Source organism: Ammodytes marinus (assembly GCF_949987685.1).
Source record: "Ammodytes marinus genome assembly, chromosome: 1".
NCBI classification, from domain to species: domain Eukaryota; kingdom Metazoa; phylum Chordata; class Actinopteri; order Uranoscopiformes; family Ammodytidae; genus Ammodytes; species Ammodytes marinus.
In genome coordinates, this window is record NC_137230.1 from 38,739,097 (window position 1) to 38,761,596 (window position 22,500).

Sequence of the window (22,500 nt, forward strand, 5' to 3'; positions counted from 1 at the left end):
GTTAATGTCACTGTCTTATATGTTTCTTGGTGGGGTGTGAACTGGAATGCAATTTCGTTGTTCTGTAATGGTGCAATGACAAATAAATATCTATCTATATGGAGGGTGGATATTTTGATTATTTAGTAAAAAATAATTTTACCAAACTGCCAATTGAGAAGCCATTAAAAATCAAATCTGACGGCAGGCCAATGCGTGTGGAGAGAAAGAAAGTTTATCGCACTTTCAATGAGGAGAACTATGTCCGCACCGAGTGGCTAGCTGGTAGCGGCAAACTTCAGCTAATGGCCTTCCTCTACAAATAGTGAGTAAAATACACACCTTCTCCCGGTGCGGCTTTATTGTTCCCTGAACTGTCCGTGTAACTATGTGGGTTATGTTTTGTGTTATTTTATTGCTAATTGTGCCTTGATTTCCTGGATTAAGTTGCATTGGTATATCCACTGAAGTTGTTCTGGGTTGTCTTGTAGTGTTGTATAATGAACATTTGGTCTTGTTCTTAAACTAAAAGGATGTATAGAAAGTATGTGTGTCAAGCACAACTGATTGTGAGTCGTGTTTCACGTGAACGTGGAACTTAAAATAGTCTACGTAAAACGTCTCCTAATTATATTGTGAATGAATTTGAATCTGCATTGGGCATTAAGCGGCTAGTTGTGCATTCCGGTCGATTGTGCATTTGTAATAACATTTATAATTTAATAAGATGATTAGGAGGAAAGAGAGACTTTAAGTGGCCCATGTACACATGGCACATGTAAAATATAAAATGTTTAATATGTAAATACTCATATTGGTAAATTATCAGCAGAGGAGCAGGTCTTTAGTTCGCAGATTGTAAATGCTGTGAAGAAAAAATATAAAGACATCAGACAAAAAACATTAACAATAAATGAATATAGCTGGATTTGAATATAAACTGAAGTTGAATAGATTCAGCCACTAAATCATGTGCTTAGTCTGGAGCTCTGTAAAGAGCTGATCTGTGTGAGCACTATAATGCACACAAACAAACAGACGTGCAAGTGTACACACACACACACACACACACACACACACACACACACACACACACACACACACACACACACACTCAGACAGAGATAAACACGTGATTTCCAGTAGCCTAAATGCAGAGGGGAGGAGCCATCAGGTACAGGAACATGAGAACAGGGAAGGAACCCTGAAAGTGAAAGTGTTCTGTCAGTTCAGACTCCATTTTGAGTCGACAGAGCAGACGGAGGGAAACTGAAGGCTGAGGCAGGGTGAGTGTTGATACAACTTTTTTTTGTATTATTTTACTGTCATTTTACTGTGTGTGTGTGTGTGTGTGTGTGTGTGTGTGTGTTTGTGTGTGTGTTTGTGTGTGTGTGTGTGTGTGTGTGTGTGTGTGTGTGTGTGTGTGTGTGTGTGTGTGTGTGTGTGTGTGTGTGTGTGTGGTGTGTTGGAGAGTTTGTGCTACTTCCTGTTCCCTCAGTCTTGCATGTGAAAGCTTGATCAAACTTGTTTCTTTTCATACTTGTACTCTGAGGTCATAGTCAGTGTTTATGTTTCACCTCTCAGACTGACTGAAGTCCAGAAGACGAGTGTTAATATGGAGGAAGAGGAGGACAGAGCAGAGTCTGGAGTCCCCAGCTGTCTGTCTATGAAGAGTGACCGGTCCATGCCTAAACCTCTAAACTTCAGTAATGAACCTGGACCCTCAGACACAAAGTAAGTGAACTGATACTCATTCAGTTGGTAACTTTTTTGTTTTGGCCACCACGTCAAAATCCCAAAAGAAGTAAAAACATTTTGGTGTTCTATCACCTTAATCCACTTCCTCACAACATACAACACAGCAGCAGTTTGTGTTTATTCCTTCCTGAATGGATTTGTCCTCAGGGTTAAGAGACAGAGATCGGAGTCTCCAGTCTCCAGCTGTCTGTCTATGAAGAGTGACTGGTCCATGCCTGAACCTCTAAACTTCAGTAATGACCCTGGACCCTCAGACACAAAGTAAGTGAACTGATACTAACTCATTCTGCTGGTTATGTTTTGTTGTTGCCGGCAAAAATCCCACCTCAAACGTTTTGGCGTTCTATCATCTTAATCCACTTCCTCACAACATACAACAGGCGTCTCTTGAGAATGAGACCCTGTTCCTCAATGAGATGTAAAAATAAAGGTTAAATAAAATAAAATACACAGTTGTTGCTCGACCCAGAGAGGAAGAGGAAGTGAGACGGACCCTGAATATGAGTCAGCCTTCACACTGTGTCTCACTGTGAGAGACTCCAGTCTGCTGTGAAGTTCATACACTGCTCTGATAAAGGCTTCATGATCAGATAGTTTATTTATTCATTTTTCAATTAAAATGTTTATTGCATTTTAGGGGGGAGCAATTGGTCAAAAAAAGGATATGTGCTCCTCCGTTAAGTTACCTGACAAAAGGCTCCTAACTATACAGATGACTCAAAGCACAATGGTGACACCTAGTGGACACAATGAGTCATACAAACTATACATGAAAATGGCTTTAACAATAACTTTATTCTGACTAAGTCATGATAAATTATCAAAACTATTTAGGGCTCATTTAGATTGCTACAGAGTAATTCATTTCAATTTATCAAAGATTCATGTGATATGAATAAAACATATTTTTGCACATACACTACACATTAAATAACCATTTGCTCATCTTGGTGTTTGGCAGAATGCAGGACCAGAGATCAGAGTCTGGAGTCCCCAGCTGTCTGTCTATGAAGAGTGACCGATCTATAGGTGGTCATCCATACTTCAGTAATGAACCTGGACCCTCAGACACACAGTAAGTGAACTGATACTTACTCATTTAGCTGGAATCGTTTTGTTCACACTATCCAACATTTTAATGACACAAGAAAGTATAGAGTGACACAAAAATAATCCTTCTGATCATTTCTGCCCCACTAGAATGTGTGGTGGTGTACAGAATACAGACTCATACAATTACCAATAACAAACCTGGAAGAGCAGTTCCTGAGTATTTAAAAAAAAACACTTAATAATAGCACAAACTTATGCTTAGAACCAGATTATAGCAGTTTGCTCATGTCCACCATTGGAAACCATTTTTTTAAATTTATGACATCTATTGCAGGATGTCCGTCCTGGGAGAGGGATCCCTTACTTTGTCGACTCTCCCTGAGATTTCTAAAAAAAAAATGTATCCCGGTAAAGGGTTTTTACTGGGAGTTTTTCCTCAGCCGAGCTAAGGGTGTAAGGGCAGGGTGTCATACTGTATGGAATGTAAAGCCCACTGAGGTAAATGTCTATTTGTGATATTGGGCTATACAAATAAAACTGATTTGATTTGGTTTGATTTGATTTAATTTAATTTGATTTGATTTGATTTGATTTGATTTGATTTGATTTGATTTGATTTGATTTGATTTGATTTGATTTGATTTGATTTGCCTGTCTTGGTGTTTGCAGAGTCCAGTACCAGAGATCAGAGTCTGGAGTCTCCAGCTGTCTGTCTATGAAGAGTGACTGGTCAATGGGTCATCCTCCAGCCTTCAGTAATGAACCTGGACCCTCAGACACACAGTAAGTGACTGTTTTACTATAAATTGACCGGATGCAATGAGGACTTTTGCCTTAGTGGTACACGCTCTACCAGTTACGCTCCGCTACATCCATAAAGTTATACATTTTCTTTGTTCATATTTTCATTTGTCTTGTACAAAGTTGAGAGTGCTGTCACAAAAGAAACAGTAAAACATGTTTAAAGTAAATGTATGTGTGTCCCCGTGGTTCTTAATTCGGACTTTAGGAACCGGTAAAAGGGCTCATAGGCTAAAAGCAAATCTGATTCATAACTAAGACAAATAACTTAAGTTAAATCTTAAATCTTAAAATCAATACAAATACTGTTTCAAACTAAAATGGATCTTTTTTTTTACTTCTGTATCGGAACAAATGTAATTAATTTTCTCATTTGTCCTTTAAATATTTATTATTTGACTTTTCCTCAAATCAGCTGTTATGAGCGAGCAGACGCCATCTTGTGTGTGAATGTAGAAGAGTGGAAATAACAGGAACAATCATTTTACTTCCAGACTGAATGTTAAATTCCATCAGAAAAGCATTGTAACACTGTTACTGTTCTCTGTGACTATCTGTGGAAAAATCTGGATATTTGTTTTGTAGCAACAAATGCTTTATAAACAAATAAATGTCTCCACAGGAAGATGTCACTCCAGTTTGGACAAATATCCAGAACCAGACCTGGACTGCAGACAGACACTCAGAGCAGCACTGCACAAAGTAAGACTGAAGATCTGTCAGCTGATGTCCTCATGTCTGAAACAATATGGTTTGAATCCAACATGGAGGAGGCAGCCATTTTAGGCCATGTGAAAAGAGGTTAAATCACTGTTGTCTAGTCAAAGCATCCTTGTATGCATCTAGTAGTAGACTCAACGTTTTTGGCCCAGTCGACATAATGGCATACAGATGTTAACATGTTAATGGTTGGAATTTAAAACCATTACTATACTATACTGTCACATTTCCTTTCCTTTGTCTCTTCCTTAGTGAGTGGTGGTCTGCAGGAGGTTCTAGATGAACTTAAGATCAGTCTGAAGAGGAGATGTGAACGTGTGACTGAAGGAACTGATGAAGCAGGAAGTGGAACTCTCCTCAACAGGATCTACACTGAGCTCTACATCACAGAGGGACAGAGTGAAGAGGTTAATACCCAACATGAGGTGAGGCAGTTTGAGACCACTTCCAAGAAGAAAACCCTCCATGACACTCCAATCAAGTGCCACGACATCTTTAAAGCCTTACCAGACCAACAGGGACCCATCAAACACATCAGAGTTGTCCTGACGAACGGTGTTGCTGGTGTTGGAAAAACCTTCTCAGTGCAGAAGTTCACTCTGGACTGGGCAGAGGGTTTGGAAAACCAAGATGTCAGTCTGCTGATTCTGCTTTCGTTCAGGGAGCTGAACTTGATCAAACATGAGCAGTACAGTCTTCTCAATATGCTCCATGTTTTCCATCCAACATTACAGAAGGTCACAGCAGAGAAGCTCGCTGTCTGTAAAGTTTTGTTTATCTTTGACGGCCTGGATGAAAACAGACTTTCACTGGATTTCAAGAACAGGACGGTTGTGTCCGATGTCACACAGAAGTCATCAGTCAGTGTGCTGCTGACAAACCTCATCCAGGGGAATCTGCTTCCATCAGCTCTCATCTGGATAACTTCCCGACCTGCAGCAGTCAATCAGATCCCTCCTACATGTGTTGACAGGATGACAGAAGTACGAGGCTTCACTGACCCACAGAAGGAGGAATACTTCAACAGGAGAGTCAGTGATGAAGAGCAGTCCAGCAGAATCATCTCACACATCAAGACATCCAGGAGCCTCCACATCATGTGTCTAATCCCAGTCTTCTGCTGGATCACTGCTACAGTTCTGGAGCACATGTTGACTACAGACCAGAGAGGAGAGCTGCCCAAGACCCTGACTGGCATGTACTCACAGTTCATGCTGGTTCAGACAAAGAGGAAGAAGGAGAAGTATGAAGAGGGACATGAGACGAGTCCACAGGAGCTGACGGAGACCGACAGGGAAGTTCTTCTGAAGCTGGGGAGGCTGGCGTTTGAACAACTGCAGAAAGGAAACATGATGTTCTACCAAGAAGACCTGGATCAGTGTGGTCTGGATGTCACAGAGGCCTCAGTGTACTCAGGAGTTTGTACTGAGATCTTCAAAAGAGAGAGTGTGATCTTCCAGAAAACTGTCTACTGCTTTGTTCATCTGAGCATCCAGGAGTTTCTGGCTGCAGTCTACATTTACCACTGTCACACCAGCAGCAACACAGAGGTACTGAAGGGTTTCCTGGGAGAAAAGTATGTAAATTCATCCCTGGATGTCTTCCTGAGGTCTGTCATGTTGAAATCCCTTGAAAGTAAAAATGGCCACCTGGACCTGTTTGTCCGCTTCCTTCATGGCCTCTCTCTGGAGTCCAACCAGAGACTCTTAGGAGGCCTGCTGGGTCCAACAGACAACGGTCCAGAAACCATCCAGAGAGCCATCAACAACCTGAAGGAGATGAACAGTTATACGATCTCTCCTGACAGAAGCATCAACATCTTCCACTGTCTGACGGAGATGAACGACCTCTCAGTTCATCAGGAGATCCAAGAGTTCCTGAAGTCAGAGAACAGATCAGAGAAGAAACTCTCTGATATCCACTGCTCTGCTCTGGCCTACATGCTGCAGATGTCAGAGGAGGTTCTGGATGAGTTGGACCTGCAGAAGTACAACACATCAGACCAGGGACGACGGAGACTGGTTCCAGCTGTGAGGAACTGCAGAAAGGCTGTGTAAGTCCAGATTTGTTTCATATTAATCAGTTATACTAGTGTACACATTGTAAAAGCTTTTTTATTTTATTCTTAAAATAGTGTTTGACTTATTTATTACAGAAATTGTCAGTTGAATTTAGTCAGATGTTCTTGAGGTGTTTCAGATGCTGAGTTCAGAATATGTTCACTTCTTGTGCTTATAGCTGTTAATGAACAGTTATTCTATTCATGTGTAATAATTGTAATATTTCAGTTTTTCCTCTGTTAATATTCCTATTTAGGTCCAATAGGAAATTTCAAAGAATTAGAAATGTCTGTCATTTATTTCATGGTTCAGGCTTTATAGGGTTAAGAGATATTCTCCACTGCAAAGGTCAATGTTAAGTTTTAATGCTGATCCACTGATAACATCTCTGATGACATTATGTTGAAAATAAAGAAACCTTATTGGTTGTTATCTGGGTTGTGGGGGAATGTTTTTTGTACAAACGTCATGCAGCCATCTGTAATTTAAATCAGGTTATTTAATAATAATAATAATGAATAGTAATTGAATTATCTACAGGTCTAATATTGTGATTTGTTTAATTTTGCTGTTTGGCAGCGGTCACTTCATTTTCCCACTTATTGACGTGAACATGAGAGCAGCAGGAAGCGATCAAAGATCATCTCTCCCAACTGTGATTGTTGACTAAGTAAAGATGTTTTCTAATCAAAATGGCCCCATGCTAACTTAGTGGAGACGGACATGGGACCAGGGGGGTATACTACGAAACAAACTCAACAGAGCCCGGCTCTCTTTTTTTGATCTGGTTCAACATAACACATACCCTCGCTCAGAGCTAACCGATATCACGAAGGCAGTTATCAACCTCTTATGTTGAACAAGGGTTTCGGCTTCAGGCTCTGTGCGCGTCCCCATAAGAGGGGGCGTTTGGCCGTCATTTGACTCTGCTTCCGCACAGACTGGACTGATCTTGTGCCGCTAACTTTACACAAACTGACTGATTGCGAGCAGCTGAGTAAAAAAAAAAAGTGCGTCTCTGACTTCACTCAAGAGGAAGAGTGTGTCAGTCTGAATGATCATAGACCAGCAGAAAGCAGAGAGCCGAATAAAACTCTTACTGCAAATAAGGAGAGAGTGGAATGTTGTCAGAAAATTGGGCTACTGAAGTGATTAATTTATTTTACAGATCGTTCTCGCAGTGCGTAACGTGACATTATAAAGTAATTAAAGGTTGAACTCGGATTTAAACAGTAGCCTACACCATTTAGCCTAGTTGATAATCCTACACTTAAGAATCTGATTTAAGTCTGACACTGTCCCCTAATGAATAGCATAGCCTATGTGGAAAATCATAGTTTTGGGCCACTGTCCACATCAAAATGAATACCATTTTGATTTTGATTTAGGCCAATAGCCCTTTATTTGCATCTTATAAATACCATTAAAATAAATAGCCAAGATACAAAACCTGTAGTCTGTATTTTCCGGACAAATATGAATCTACTGTGAGAAGCTTAACCTGCGAGTCTGCAGCGATGTCCGAACTGTGACAGCTGTCACCTCACGTCCCAACTGTAATCGCTACTGATGAAAAGAAAGAAGCCCACAGTGAAATAATGTTGCAACCTGTGATTTTATAGAACGCTTCATCAAGAGCCAGTGTGTGTAGATCGCCAGGTAAAATCATTTGAGGTGAGAGCATAGAGTGGCGCTGCATAGGTCTAGGCTATTTTACATTTTCTGCATCAATAACTGTATGCATGTGGCAAAAAGCCGCAGCGCGATGTTACAGTTCACTCTAATGTAAGCCTTATGCCACGGCTTCGTTTCGTTCATTATATTACTGATCAATAAGTTTACTTATTTAACTAGTTTACTCAGTAAGAAGTATCGCTCAGACATTACAGTCAGGTCCGCGGGATTTCTAAATGAGTAGTTTCCTTGAAGGGCAGCGCTCTGAGAGCCGAATTTAAGCTCAAACTCTGAAACAAAAACTGGTCTGGGCAGGTTAGCCGTGCAGCCTCTGTTACCACGGTGATCTAGCCAGGTAGAAAGAGAGCCACCTTTTGTGATACTGAAAAGTTGTGAAAACTAAGGCTTTAGACTCAACAGACCTCGCTCAGCCCTTAATCTCGCTTCGTAGTATACCCCCCTGATCACACTGACACTGTGGACATTAGAGCAGCAGTTTAACTACATGTTCTCTCCCTTCATCTACAAGATCAAAGTAAAAGAAAGATTAAATGTCTGAAGGTAAGAGAGAGCGAGTGATGAGAATTATTGTTTCATGTTGAACAGAGAGAAGATGATCTGAACCTCTGATGTGAAGAGTGAATGTTCATCGGTACATATTATATTTATATTATATTGGTTAGTTTATATTTATTAGTTATTTTATTAGTTCACTTATAATGTTAAAATAATGCAAACAAAATAATAAAAATCTACAAGCAATAATAAAAGAAAATAAATTAGATTCTCTGCAACATATGCAACAAATAAATAACTCAAATAAATAACTCTAAAATAATATAATTCATGTTCTAAACTTAGAAGTCTAAAACTTTTCTGTTCTTACCCCCTCTTGTTTTTAAACATTATTCACAGAAAATTAATATTTAATCTACACTGAACCTTTTGAAGAACAAATGTTTCTTAAATCAGGAAATGTCAAATGTTGTGTCATCAGTTCTGTTTCATAATAACATGTTGTAATAAATGTGTCATTACAGACTTAAAGACTGTTTACTCTCAGAGACTCACTGTGAAGTTGTGGCCTCAGCTCTGAAGTCCAGCCCCTCCCATCTGATAGAGCTGGACATGAGTCACAACCTGAACCTGATGGATTCAGGAGTGAAACTTCTCTGTGCCGGACTGGAGAGTCCAAACTGCCGACTGGAGACACTGAGGTCAGTTCACTGACTGGAGCTCATGGAGTGTTTTGTTTTTATTCAGTTAATAATAATAATAATAATAATAATAATAATAATAATAATAATAATAATAATAATAATAATAATAATAATAATAATAATAATAATAATAATAATAATAATATATTTATTTATATAGCACCTTTAAAAACAGTGGTTTACAAAGGACTTTTACATACAATATAGGAGCAAGTGCAAATCAAATAAATACATACCAATCAAAAAACACAGTTGACTGATGAGAGAGATCCACAGTTTTGTTCTTTCTAAAATTGACTTCCAGAGCTGAACTTAAAGGTTGACTTTGCAACATTTTTATTAAAGATAAATTATACAGTCACACTAAAACATTCCCTCTCAATTATCACTTCTCTCTCAGTAAAATATGTGTTGGTGTGTTTATCTGCAGGGAGGAGCAGGAAGGAGCTTAATCCTGAATCTTCCGTTTACAAAACATGTCAAATACAGCCAGAGAGAGGAGGACTGTGCAGATAAACACAACACCACATATTCTAGTGGGCAGAAGTGATCATTCAGAGGGATTATGTTTGTGTGACTCTATTGTTTATTTTGTCATTAAAATATTGCATAGTGTGCCTTTAAACTAATATGAGTCTTCAGCAGTCTGACTTAAACACAACAAGGTTTCAGTGTTTGACAGTGTTTCCTTGGTGAGCTGCAGTGGAGGAATAGAAACTCAGAGGGAATTTGGTGTTTAATATTCTGTAACTTTGGTAAACACCTATTTTATTTGTCTAACTCAGAAGCTTCATATTAGTTTGAGCTGAACTTTGTAGTGAACCACTAGAATGACATCATCACATCACCGCCCACTTTCCCCTCAGTTACACACATCATTCAATAATACAATCACAGCAAAACTGCCAAATCCAAGTTGGTGCTAATGCTATTAGCATGTTTTTAATCTGTGTTGACATGAATATGTGAATGCATGTTGTGGTGGCATGTGGGTGATGTGTGTAGAAGGCTGATATTATGATGATCAACAGAATGAGAAAGTCACTCGACTCATTTTAGAGAAAAGCTCATTGATTAAGACAAAGTCATGAGCTACACACTTAAGAACTGAACATGCTTGGATAATGATTAATACTTAACACACACACACACACACACACACACACACACACACACACACACACCCATTGCCTCTAAACTTACATCATTTATTCTTTATTCAGATTGAGTCTCTGCAGTTTGTCAGAGATCAGCTGTGCTTCGCTAGCCTCATCTCTGAAGTCCAACCCCTCCCATCTCAGAGAACTGTATCTGAGTAACAACAAGCTGCAGGATTCAGGAGTGAAGCTGCTGTGTGGTTTTCTGGAGAGTCCACACTGTAGACTGGAGATTCTGAGGTCAGTTCACTGACTCAATTGTAGAAAGTTGTAGATCTTAAGTATTAAATTAAATTGTTAAAAAACGAGTGTTCCCTTTCTGCAAGGTTAAATTTACTTATTTTACTCTTTGTTTTTATTGAAAACATTTTGCAAGGTTAGATTTAAATTAAATTATTTTACTGATATTTTATTTCTCTTTCTGGTTAAATTAATTCTTATTCTTTTCTGAACTTAGTTTTTATTTATATTTTTTGCAAGGTTTAATTTAAATTGTATTTTTTAAATTAGTGTTTGTAATTATTTAAGTTTTTGAACAGTTTTAACTTGACAGGGGTAGTAGGGGTGTGTGTGTGTGTGTGTGTGTGTGTGTGTGTGTGTGGGGGGGGGTGTTCTTTGTTTTTTGTTATTACATATGTTTGCTGCTACTGGATGTCAGACGTTCCTTTGGGATCAATAACGTTTCTATCTATATAACAATTAAACCAAATTTATAAACAACATATTAATTTACATCCACAAAGTTATACATTTTCTTTGTTCATATTTTAATTTCTCTTGTACAAAGTTTAGTCTGTCGTCACAAAAGAAAGTAAATGTTGGTTCATAATTTTGATTGTCTATTGTTTTAAAGTGAAGATCCAACTAATATTTTAGTTAACTATAAAAGTATTCACTGGTTGAAAGAGATATATTTATTCTTTCATGAATTTTAGTTTTTTTAGCAAATAATGTTAAATCATTTATATTGATCCTTCAGACCACACACAAATACACACACACACACACACACACACACACACACACACACACACACATGCGCGCACTGCCTTTAAACTTACATCATTTATTCTTTATTCAGATTGAGTGACTGCAGTTTGTCAGAGATCAGCTGTGCTTCTCTAGCCTCATCTCTGAAGTCCAACCCCTCCCATCTCAGAGAGCTGGATCTGGGTCACGACAAGCTGCAGGATTCAGGAGTGAAACTGCTGTGTGGTTTTCTGGAGAGTCCAGACTGTAGACTGGAGACTCTGAGGTCAGTTCACTAGATCTTAAATATTAAATTAAATTGTTTAAATAAAAAAGAGTGTTCCCTTTCTGCAAGGTGAAACTTACTTATTTTACTCTTAGTTTTTATTTAAAACATTTCGCAAGGTTAGATTTAAATTAAATTATTTTACTGATATTTTATTTCTCTTTCTGGTTAAATTAATTCTTATTCTTTTCTGAACTTAGTTTTTATTTATATTTTTAAAGTTTAATTTAAATTGTATTTTTTAAATTAGTGTCTGTAATTCTTTAAGTTTTTGAAAAGTTTTAACTTGACAGGGGTAGTAGGGGTGTGTGTGTGTGTGTGTGTGTGTGTGTGTGTGTGTGTGTGTGTGTGTGTGTAAATGTGGGGGGGGGGTGTTCTTTGTTTTTTGTTATTACATATGTTTGCTGCTACTGGATGTCAGACGTTCCTTTGGGATCAATAAAGTATCTTTCTATCTAACAATTAAACCTAATTTATAAACAACATATTAATTTACATCCACAAAGTTTTACATTTTATTTGTTCATATTTTAATTTCTCTTGTACAAAGTTTAGTCTGTCGTCACAAAAGAAAGTAAATGTTGGTTCATAATTTTGATTGTCTATTGTTTTAAACTGAAGATCCAACTAATATTTAAGTTAACAATGAAAGTGTTTACTGGTTGAAAGAGATATATTTATTCTTTCAATATTTTCAATTTGTTTTAGCAAATAATGTCGGATCATTGATATTGATCCTTCAGACCACACACACACACACACACACACACACACACACACACACACACACACACACACACACACACACACACACACACACACACACACTCTGTCTCTAAACTTACACCGTTTATTCTTTATTCAGATTGTGGGGCTGCAGTTTGTCAGAGATCAGCTGTGGTTCTCTGGCCTCAGCACTGAAGTCCAACCCCTCCCATCTCAGAGAGCTGGATCTGGGTAACGACAAGCTGCAGGATTCAGGAGTGAAGCTGCTGTGTGGTTTTCTGGAGAGTCCACACTGTAGACTGGAGATTCTGAGGTCAGTTCACTAGATCTTAAATATTAAATTAAATTGTTTAAATAAAAAAGAGTGTTCCCTTTCTGCAAGGTGAAACTTACTTATTTTACTCTTAGTTTTTATTTAAAACATTTCGCAAGGTTAGATTTAAATTAAATTATTTTACTGATATTTTATTTCTCTTTCTGGTTAAATTAATTCTTATTCTTTTCTGAACTTAGTTTTTATTTATATTTTTAAGGTTTAATTTAAATTGTATTTTTTAAATTAGTGTCTGTAATTCTTTAAGTTTTTGAAAAGTTTTAACTTGACAGGGGTAGTAGGGGTGTGTTTGTGTGTGTGTGTGTGTGTGTGTGTGTAAATGTGGGGGGGGGGGTGTTCTTTGTTTTTTGTTATTACATATGTTTACTGCTACTGGATGTCAGACGTTCCTTTGGGATCAATAAAGTATCTTTCTATCTAACAATTAAACCTAATTTATAAACAACATATTAATTTACATCCACAAAGTTTTACATTTTATTTGTTCATATTTTAATTTCTCTTGTACAAAGTTTAGTCTGTCGTCACAAAAGAAAGTAAATGTTGGTTCATAATTTTGATTGTCTATTGTTTTAAACTGAAGATCCAACTAATATTTTAGTTAACTATTAAAGTATTCACTGGTTGAAAGAGATATATTTATATTTTCATGAATTTTAGTTTTTTTAGCAAATAATGTTAAATCATTTATTTTGATCCTTCAGACCACACACAAATACACACACACACACACACACACACACACACACACACACACACACACACACACACACACACACACACATGCGTGCACTGCCTTTAAACTTACATCATTTATTCTTTATTCAGATTGTGGTGCTGCAGTTTGTCAAAGATCAGCTGTGCTTCTCTAGCCTCAGCACTGAAGTCCAACCCCTCCCATCTCAGAGAGCTGAATCTGGGTCACGACAAGCTGCAGGATTCAGGAGTGAAGCAGCTGTGTGGTTTTCTGAAGAGTCCACACTGTAGACTGGAGACTCTGAGGTCAGTTCACTAGATCTTAAATATTAAATTAAATTGTTTAAATAAAAAAGAGTGTTCCCTTTCTGCAAGGTGAAACTTACTTATTTTACTCTTAGTTTTTATTTAAAACATTTCGCAAGGTTAGATTTAAATAAAATGATTTTACTGATATTTTATTTCTCTTTCTGGTTAAATTAATTCTTATTCTTTTCTGAACTTAGTTTTTATTTATATTTTTAAAGTTTAATTTAAATTGTATTTTTTAAATTAGTGTCTGTAATTCTTTAAGTTTTTTAAAAGTTTTAACTTGACAGGGTTAGTAGGGGTGTGTGTTTGTGTGTGTAAATGTGGGGGGGGGGTGTTCTTTGTTTTTTGTTATTACATATGTTTGCTGCTACTGGATGTCAGACGTTCCTTTGGGATCAATAACGTTTCTATCTATCTAACAATTAAACCAAATTTATAAACAACATATTAATTTACATCCACAAAGTTATACATTTTCTTTGTTCATATTTTAATTTCTCTTGTACAAAGTTAATGTTGGTTCATAATTTTTGGTAAATTGTCACATCTTTTAAAACTGAGTCACACACACACACACATACACACACACACACACACACACACACACACACACACACACACACACACACACACACACACACAAACACACACACACACACACACTCACACACACACACACACACACACACAAACACACACTTTGTCTCTAAACTTACATCATTTATTCGTTATTCAGATTGTGGAACTGCAGTTTGACAAAGATCACCTGTGCTTCTTTGGCCTCAGCTCTGAAGTCCAACCCCTCCCATCTCAGAAAGCTGTATCTGAGTCTCAACAACCTACAGGAGTCAGCAGTGAAGCCTCTGTCTGATCTTAAGGAGAGTCCACACTACAGACTGGAGACTCTGAAGTGAGTAGAGGGTTGGAGTCAGTCCACGCTGGTTTCAGCAGAATGTCACTAAACACAGTTAGTATCAAAGATCGAGTATTTCCTGGTAAACCTCCAACCTTGTCCGTATAATAGTTACAGGGCTGTACAGTGCGACAGTTTTGATCGCATTTGCTACTGAAATTGATCACGTGCGATTATGAATACAAATCCATTCGCATTCGTGCGACAGGTAGCTTATGAGGAGAGGCTGTCTTTGAAACACAGAGGAGCACTGCACAACACTGCTTAGAGTGCTCTACATTAACACTCCAGATGGGGGTAAATGTAGACTTAGGCAAGTAAGTTATTGAGTCCACCCTCCACTTTGGCTGGTGAAATATATGTGACCTCGGGATCTGTGCTCGTGCGGCGATGCAAGCCTCTAATAAACTTCACCAACGGTAAATACCGGAAGGAGACGGCACATTACCGCAGTTAAGTTAGCGCGTGTACAAACAGAACATTTCCTGTGCGCCTTCACATTAAAAGCCTGTTACTAGCCAAACGTGAGTTGACTTTTATTTTGAAGCCGGTAAGAACAGGAAGTTAGCGCTTTTTTCTAGCTTGAAAGGCAACTCCTTCAGCTGCAGCGAGCAGTCAACAGTAGCTTAGTCTATTTAAACAGTTTTAAATAAGCCACTAAAAAGCTACTCCCAACACATTCACAACAACCTATTTAATTTATCCTAAATTGTACCAATATGTATACTTATTTATTTAATAGGCTATGTTTAATGTTTTAAAGTTTGGTTTTAATTAACAGAAGGACATAATAATAATAATTCTGAATCAGCAAAAAATTGCAAAGGTTAGATTCTTTTGTCTAAATTGCAATCAGTGCACCCCTATTCATTTTTCCATAATTATTACTGCACACACTAGGATATAATATTAATTGAGAATCTCAAACGAGACCAAGATGCATGCTCAAAGGTAATTAGAGCGAAATGCAAGGGTTAAGGTTATGCAAGTTTTCGATCATACTTTGTGTGCTACCAAATTTATTTTTGTGCTACTGAATTTTTTTGCTTGCTAGCACCAGTGCTACCACCTAAAAAAATAAGCGTACAGCCCTGAGTTAGCTTATTTTTATATTTTTTATATTTATTTTCTGCATCTTTGTTTCTAAGTTTTATAAATTCTTTATATAGTGTATTTTTTTACAGGCATTTTGTAATCCCTTAGTGATCCATGGACTGAATATTTCCTTTTTGATTTCTTTTATTGGACAAATTGTATCATACAACAATTTTAAATACCCCCAGGAATGTTTCATAAGCTTTGACCATATTTCTTCTTTATATAATATTTCACAATTACGGTTTAGTAATTCATTGTTAAATAGTTAATTGACTCTTCTGTACTTCAATGTACTTTCCTGTTTTTCCTTCTTGTAGACTTTTTAGATCCTGACTGAACCTGACCAGTGGAGTTTTCAGAGGGAAAGTAAATCCTGCCGATGTCGCCACAAGGGGAGTGAGTGTGAACCAGCTGCTAGACACTGTGGTGGACGGGCCCAGAGCGGCTCAAACTAAGAGATGTAAATCACTGTGACAATGATGTTGAACCAAACGACGATGATGACGCTGTAAAATAAATTGAGGGAATATTTAGGTTTTAAGTTAGAATTTATATATGTGGAGCTGTAAAATAAAACATGGCGATTGTGGAAATGACCAGTCTGTTAAAAATCTAAAAGGTTCAAAGGAATTGGAAATTAAACACCAGTGTGACCTTAACCGAATCCGCAGTAGGATTAAGATTGGAGGATATGTTGGTTTTAAGTTAGCATTTATATATGTGGAGGAAAAACTCCTTATAGTGACTGATGGCTATCTTTATAAGGTAACACACTAACTATGCAGAATAACTGTGTGTGTGTGTGTGTGTGTGTGTGTGTGTGTGTGTGTGTGTGTGTGTGTGTGTGTGTGTGTGTGTGTGTGTGTGTGTGTGTGTGTGTGTGTGTGTGTGTGTGTGTGTGTGTGTGTGTGTGTGTGTGTGTGTGTGTGTGTGTGTGTGTGTGTGTGTGTTGGAGACTGATTTGACAAAAGGAAAAGTTCCTGCTGTCGTTCAGACGTTTTGTGTCACACAGAGGACGATGTAACACAATATATTTCATTTTAATTGCAGTAATTCTACATCTGTCTAAATGTTTCAATTGTTTTATCTCTGTATCAGTTGTTGTGTATTTGATGTATTTGCATTGTCTGTATTTGTGTTGTTTTTTCTTTGTATGTGTTTGACTCAACATCATCGTAAATGAGGTTCACCCCTCAACTGATCTCTCAAGTATGAATCAAGGTTATAGGACAAATTCTTAATATTTTCGGACAATGCCAACACGTTTAAAAGAGCCAACACGGAGTTGACAACATTGTGGGATTCCCTGTCATGATGCTTCCATCAGGAACCAAATAAGAAGACCAGTACCATTACTGTATCCCCTTGAACCAGAAGTCTCACTGGGAGTCTGTTGCAGCTTTAAAAGTGCTCAAAAGAATTGCACCTCTGTTGTGACGTAATCTCACACACTGACTTTCTCAATTAACTGATTATCAGGGGCTGGGGTTATAAATGTACTATGTCAATTGTTTAACTAGATGATTTCTACTCAGTGTCATGTTAACGAGTGAATAAATAAAAACTAAAGAACCAACCAGCTTCTGTCGTACTTGAACTGGGGGCGACTGTGTCTCAGTTGGTAGAGCGGGTCGGCCGATGATCAAAGGGTTGGAGGTTCGATCCCCGCCCTGCCACCTGTGTCATAGTTGTTGTATCCTTGGGCAAGACACTTCACCCACCTTGCCTCATGTGAATGTCAATAGTAAGCCTGCTATCGGTGTATGAATGTGTGTGTGAATGGTAACGTGGGAATGGGAACAGGTCTCCCTTGAAAAAGAGTCTCCGGTCTCAATGGGATTTACCTGTTTAAAAAAAGGTAAAAAAAAACAAAAAAAAAAAGATGTTCTATTAAAACAATCTAGAACCATTTCTCCTGAAGTCAAACAGTGAAACAATGTGATCCTGTTGATCAAACATTTATATATTTCTCTGGTTGGATTCTCACCTGTTGAACTGACTTCATGTCGACTAACAGACTCTTTCAGAAACTGCTCATTCTCACTCTGTGTGTTATCTGAGTACACGGCCACACCCTCATAGCTACACAGTCCATGTATAAGAAAGAAACATATATTATTTATTCTATAAATGCAGTATGCTACAATTGGGACATACTTTAACTTATTTATTTCATCCTAACATGGCTCTTTGAACTTGCCTCTTGCGTATATATCCGTTTGAGTATATACAATATAATAATAGTATTCTATGACTAGGAATGTACTGGAGGATCTCAGGTTATGTTATGGCTAGTAGGGAAAAACAGAAAAGCATTTAAAGTGAAATTTGAAAAAAAATTAAATCGACTTTAAAACGCAGTGGGAGGCAGTGAAGTGATTTTAAACCCGCTGATGTTCTCTCCTGTTTGAGCTGGTTGTGAGTCCGGCTGCAGCATTTTGAATGAGCTGAAGTTTACAGATGTGTTGTTGTGTGAGGCATCAGAAAAGTGCATTAAACGAACAACAGGGATGTAATAAATGCAGGTATGACTTTAAGTTCTTTGCAGATTAAAATAATCTTATTTTTAAATGGTGTAAATTCTTGTTTTACATACTTTGTAAATGCGTTTGTTGAAATCAAAAAATTTATCACAAAGATTAAAAAATTACCAATTTTTTTTTATTTTACTTCAGCTTGTAGTTTGTTGGTTTGGACAGCAGGTGGTGCTGCTGCATCAGCAATGAACTGAGACTCAACCACACAACACTGCAGACAGACAGACAGACAGACAGACAGACAGACAGACAGACAGACAGACAGACAGAGATACAGACGGACAGACAGACAGAGATACAGACAGACAGCACACAGCTGGGCTCAATTCTGTGACACAACTAAAATACCTCAACATTATAATCAGGTTCAGCCCTTCTTGCCTTAATTGTATTGTTTCAGATGACATGTATTTGCTTTATTTAATTGTTTGTTTATTCTACTTTGGAAACTTACTTTGGACTATGGAATGGAACTCAAGGCAAGTTTATTTCTATAGCACAATTCAGACACAAGGCCATTCAAAGTGCTTTACAGGGGCATGTAATACATCAAGATTGAAATACATAGAAAGTATAGAATAGACATTAGAAAAGCTAATACAAAAATATGAATAGGAATAGAAAAAAAACATTAACTAAAATTAAAATTACAGGTTAAAAGGGAAACAGAAAAGTCTTCAAATTAGATTTAAACGAGCTGAGAGTTGCAGCAGACCAAGTTTTCTGGGAGTTTGTTCCAGATATTTGGTGCAACTCAGTGTAGTGCTCTGTCATATAACGTCATAGGAAGATGCCTTACCACTACCCTGCACCTTACTGTTTGTTTACTTGCTTATTTGTTGTTGTTGTTGTATATGTATTGAGTAATGGACAATTTAATTAAATCTTGAAATTCTGCATTCTGACTTTGACTCTAATTAACTTAAATTATTCCATCAAATCCTCTGATTCTTCTGTTATAACTCAAGTCAGTAAATGAACCCGGATATGCTGTAATGTAGCAGAAACCACGGTTGCGTTCCGAATCACATACTCTTTCTTTTTTCTATTCTACATACTACATCCGACGATAAAAAGAATCTAGTTAGGATGCAGTAGGCATACTTTTGGGACATACATTACTCTCTTATTTCATCATAACATTGCGCCTTGATCTTGCCTCTTGCTTTTATATCCGTCGCATCCCCGTTTGTTTTCATATGGAGGCTTCGTGACGTCACTTCACGTGCGCACTGGATTGTGGGTCAGAATCGCCCAAATAGGATGCAGTTTTCAACACTAACAATCTTGGCCGCATGAAGTAGGACATCCGGGTACTTCTAACCATCCTAAATCTGGCCACAAGAATCGGGACATCCTAAGGTTGCGTTCCGAATCGCATACTTTCTACTATATAGTATGTAGAAAAAAGATTTAGGATGTCCCGATTCTAAATCTGCTAAAAAGCGCTATATAAGTCAAGTCTATTTACCAGAAAAAGGAGAAATAAACAGACCAGATTTTATCCACCACGCTTACATTTATTTTTTTGTCTTATACCAAATACCAGAAAGATAATATTACAGAGTTAACACACATCTCATATCTCATATCTCAGAATCATGGAGGCCACAGTTTGGGATCAGCTGACATTTCAACACTGCAACAGTCGGTTGACAATTAAAAAGGTGTTCGTTACAGTTTCTGCTGGCCGCGATTTAAAAGCGTACAGAGAGAGAGAGAGAGAGAGAGAGAGTGAGGGGGGAGGGAGAGGGGGAGGGATAGAGAGAGAGAGAGTGAGGGGGGGAGGGAGAGGGGGAGAGAGAGAGAGGAAGAGAGAGAGAGAGTGAGGGGGGAGGGAGAGGGGAAGGGATAGAGAGAGAGAGAGAGAGTGAGGGGAGAGGGGGAGGGATAGAGAGAGAGAGTGAGAGGGGAGAGAGAGAGAGGGAGGGGGGGAGAAAGAGAGGGGGAGAGCGAGAGGGAGGGAGAAAGAGAGAGGGGGGAGAGAGAGAGAGAGGGGGGAGAGGGAGAGATGAATCACATGATAGTTTTATAAAATAAATCATTATTGATAATCACACAAGTGAAGTTTTGACAAGAGAGAGAGAGACACTGCCGGCAACAAAACAGTACTTGTTTCAATCACTGGTCAATTTACAGTCTATGTCTAAAAAGTCTATTTTGCTTCCATGAAAACCTCTTGTTTCTTTTACAAATCCATCAGGCCTTATTAGTTAGAGATCATCAAATGTGCATATTATATTTCAAACATTACTGAAAACATTGTAATACAAAGAAAAATAATTGTTTTAATGTAAGTAATCAACCGGTGTAGTTTTATGATGACTTCTATAAGTTAAACATTTTACCGTGTTCACCTGCAGTGTCTCGACTTAGTAACTGATCAGCGGCATTTATTCTATAGAGCCGAAACACACACACACCCACACACACACCCACACACACACCCACACACACACACAGACACACACACCCACACCCACACACACACACACACCCACACCCACACACACCCACACACACACCCACACACACACACACAGACAGACAGACACACACAGACGCACATAGACAGACAGACAGACACACACACAGACACACACAGACAGACAGACGCACACAGACGCACACAAACACCACTATCATGTTTTATAGTGATTCTTAAAAGGTAAAATAAGAATTAAAAAAATGTGTTGGTCAGAATCCAGCCGAGGTCAGGGGTCATTGCGTAGGTCGTCGATCCGTTCAGTGTCTCACGAGGTCTGAAATACAAAGAATGACACATTTTAGTCCTTAATACAATCTGGATTTTCTCCTAATTCTCCATTAAAGGTGCAGTATGTAACTTTTGGAGTGTCAGAGAAGTCGTGAAACCTTTTCTCAAGTTATATTCTCATAACTGACTAAACAAACTTTCCTCACAGGTAAAATGCAGATCCCTGGAACACTGTTTGAAGTTAGAAAGCTTCCTGAAAAGTTACTGTTTCACTGTTGTTGTTTACAGCAGCAGGGCCCACAGTTTGGTTTACAAACATATTCTAGTCTGACGTTTGGTTCCAGGTGCTTCAACATTATTTAGTTTTTGATTAATGATGATAGAATTATTCTGTACAAGCTCTGCAAATGTAAAACAAAATCCCCCCTCCTCTGAAACTGCATAGTGCACCTTTAATCAAGCAATTGTAAAAATATAAAATGTATTCCTTTCAGCGGTTAGACCTGCAGTGTGTAGAGTTTGGGGAATTTTTTCATAGCAGATTTGGTAGAAAATAATTAGAATATCCATAAATACGTTTAATTTAGTGTATAATAGCTGAAAAAAAAATGTTTTAGATTTTTTTTTCCTTAGAAAGGGTCTCTTATGTGTCCATATTTCTCCATACACGGGGCCCAGGCCTGTGTGCCGCCATGTTGGAAGGTTCATACCCAGGGAGTGCAGTGTGTAATATGACATCATCAAGAAAGTTCTACAAAGTTCTGGAATGCCACACTCCCTGGGTAACCCCACCCCTTTAGAATAATAACAGAAGCTACAGTGGCCTTCAAGGACAAGAACAATTCTAAATTTAAAAAAATGCACATTGACATTCCAATTATGACACTTTCAAGATGGCGGCACTAGGCCTTGGTCCAAAATATGCAGAAATATGGACATATATGAGACCCTTTCTAAGGGAAAAAATAATAATTAAAAAAAAAAAATGTTCAGCTATTATGCGCTAAATCAAATGTACTCGTGGATATTATAATTACTTTCTACAAAATCTGCAAGGAATAAAACCCAAAATTCTACACACTGCACCTTTAACTACACAGATAATGTCGTCTCACCTAGTTGGTCCAGGACATAGAGATGAATGCTGCCTCCTGTTCATAGGTGTTGCGGGCACTTCTGCGTCTGCGTCTTTTTCCACCACAGCTCTGCAAGGGAAAACAGAGAGAGGCATTTTGAGATCGTATCACCATTATTTAATGTATAATAAAAGTGTTAGGCCTACTAGTCATTTTATGTAAGTTATTGTTTGTGTTATTTTATATGTTACAGGTATGTACATATTGTCTTCTAATCCAGTGAGCTGCTGGGATTATTGCACTGCGTATGTGTGTGTGTGTGTGTGTGTGTGTGTGTGTGTGTGTGTGTGTGTGTTTGTCTGTCTGTCTGTCTGTCTGTCTGTCTGTCTGTCTGTCTGTCTGTCTGTCTGTCTGT

General features: G+C 38.0%; 1 protein-coding gene across 4 annotated transcripts; it reads left to right on the forward strand.

Annotated features, from left to right (window-relative positions):
* Positions 1–1,217: 1,217 nt before the first annotated feature.
* LOC307253554 (NACHT, LRR and PYD domains-containing protein 12-like) lies at positions 1,218–16,670 on the forward strand. Of its 4 annotated transcripts, none has more exons than XM_080031661.1 (14): positions 1,218–1,265; positions 1,564–1,713; positions 1,885–1,998; positions 2,699–2,812; positions 3,460–3,573; positions 4,214–4,293; positions 4,564–6,364; positions 9,086–9,262; positions 10,489–10,662; positions 11,504–11,677; positions 12,543–12,716; positions 13,566–13,739; positions 14,482–14,655; positions 16,074–16,670. In XM_080031661.1, exons 2-14 carry the CDS (start codon positions 1,595–1,597, stop codon positions 16,087–16,089), a joined length of 3,405 nt encoding a protein of 1,134 aa, XP_079887787.1. In that variant the 5' UTR covers positions 1,218–1,265; positions 1,564–1,594; the 3' UTR covers positions 16,090–16,670. The 4 variants fall into 4 exon arrangements, with proteins under 4 accessions (XP_079887787.1, XP_079887789.1, XP_079887790.1 ...); XM_080031663.1 differs by having other exon boundaries at positions 14,532–14,655; XM_080031662.1 differs by having other exon boundaries at positions 1,230–1,265; positions 1,580–1,713.
* The last annotated feature ends 5,830 nt before the right edge of the window (positions 16,671–22,500 follow it).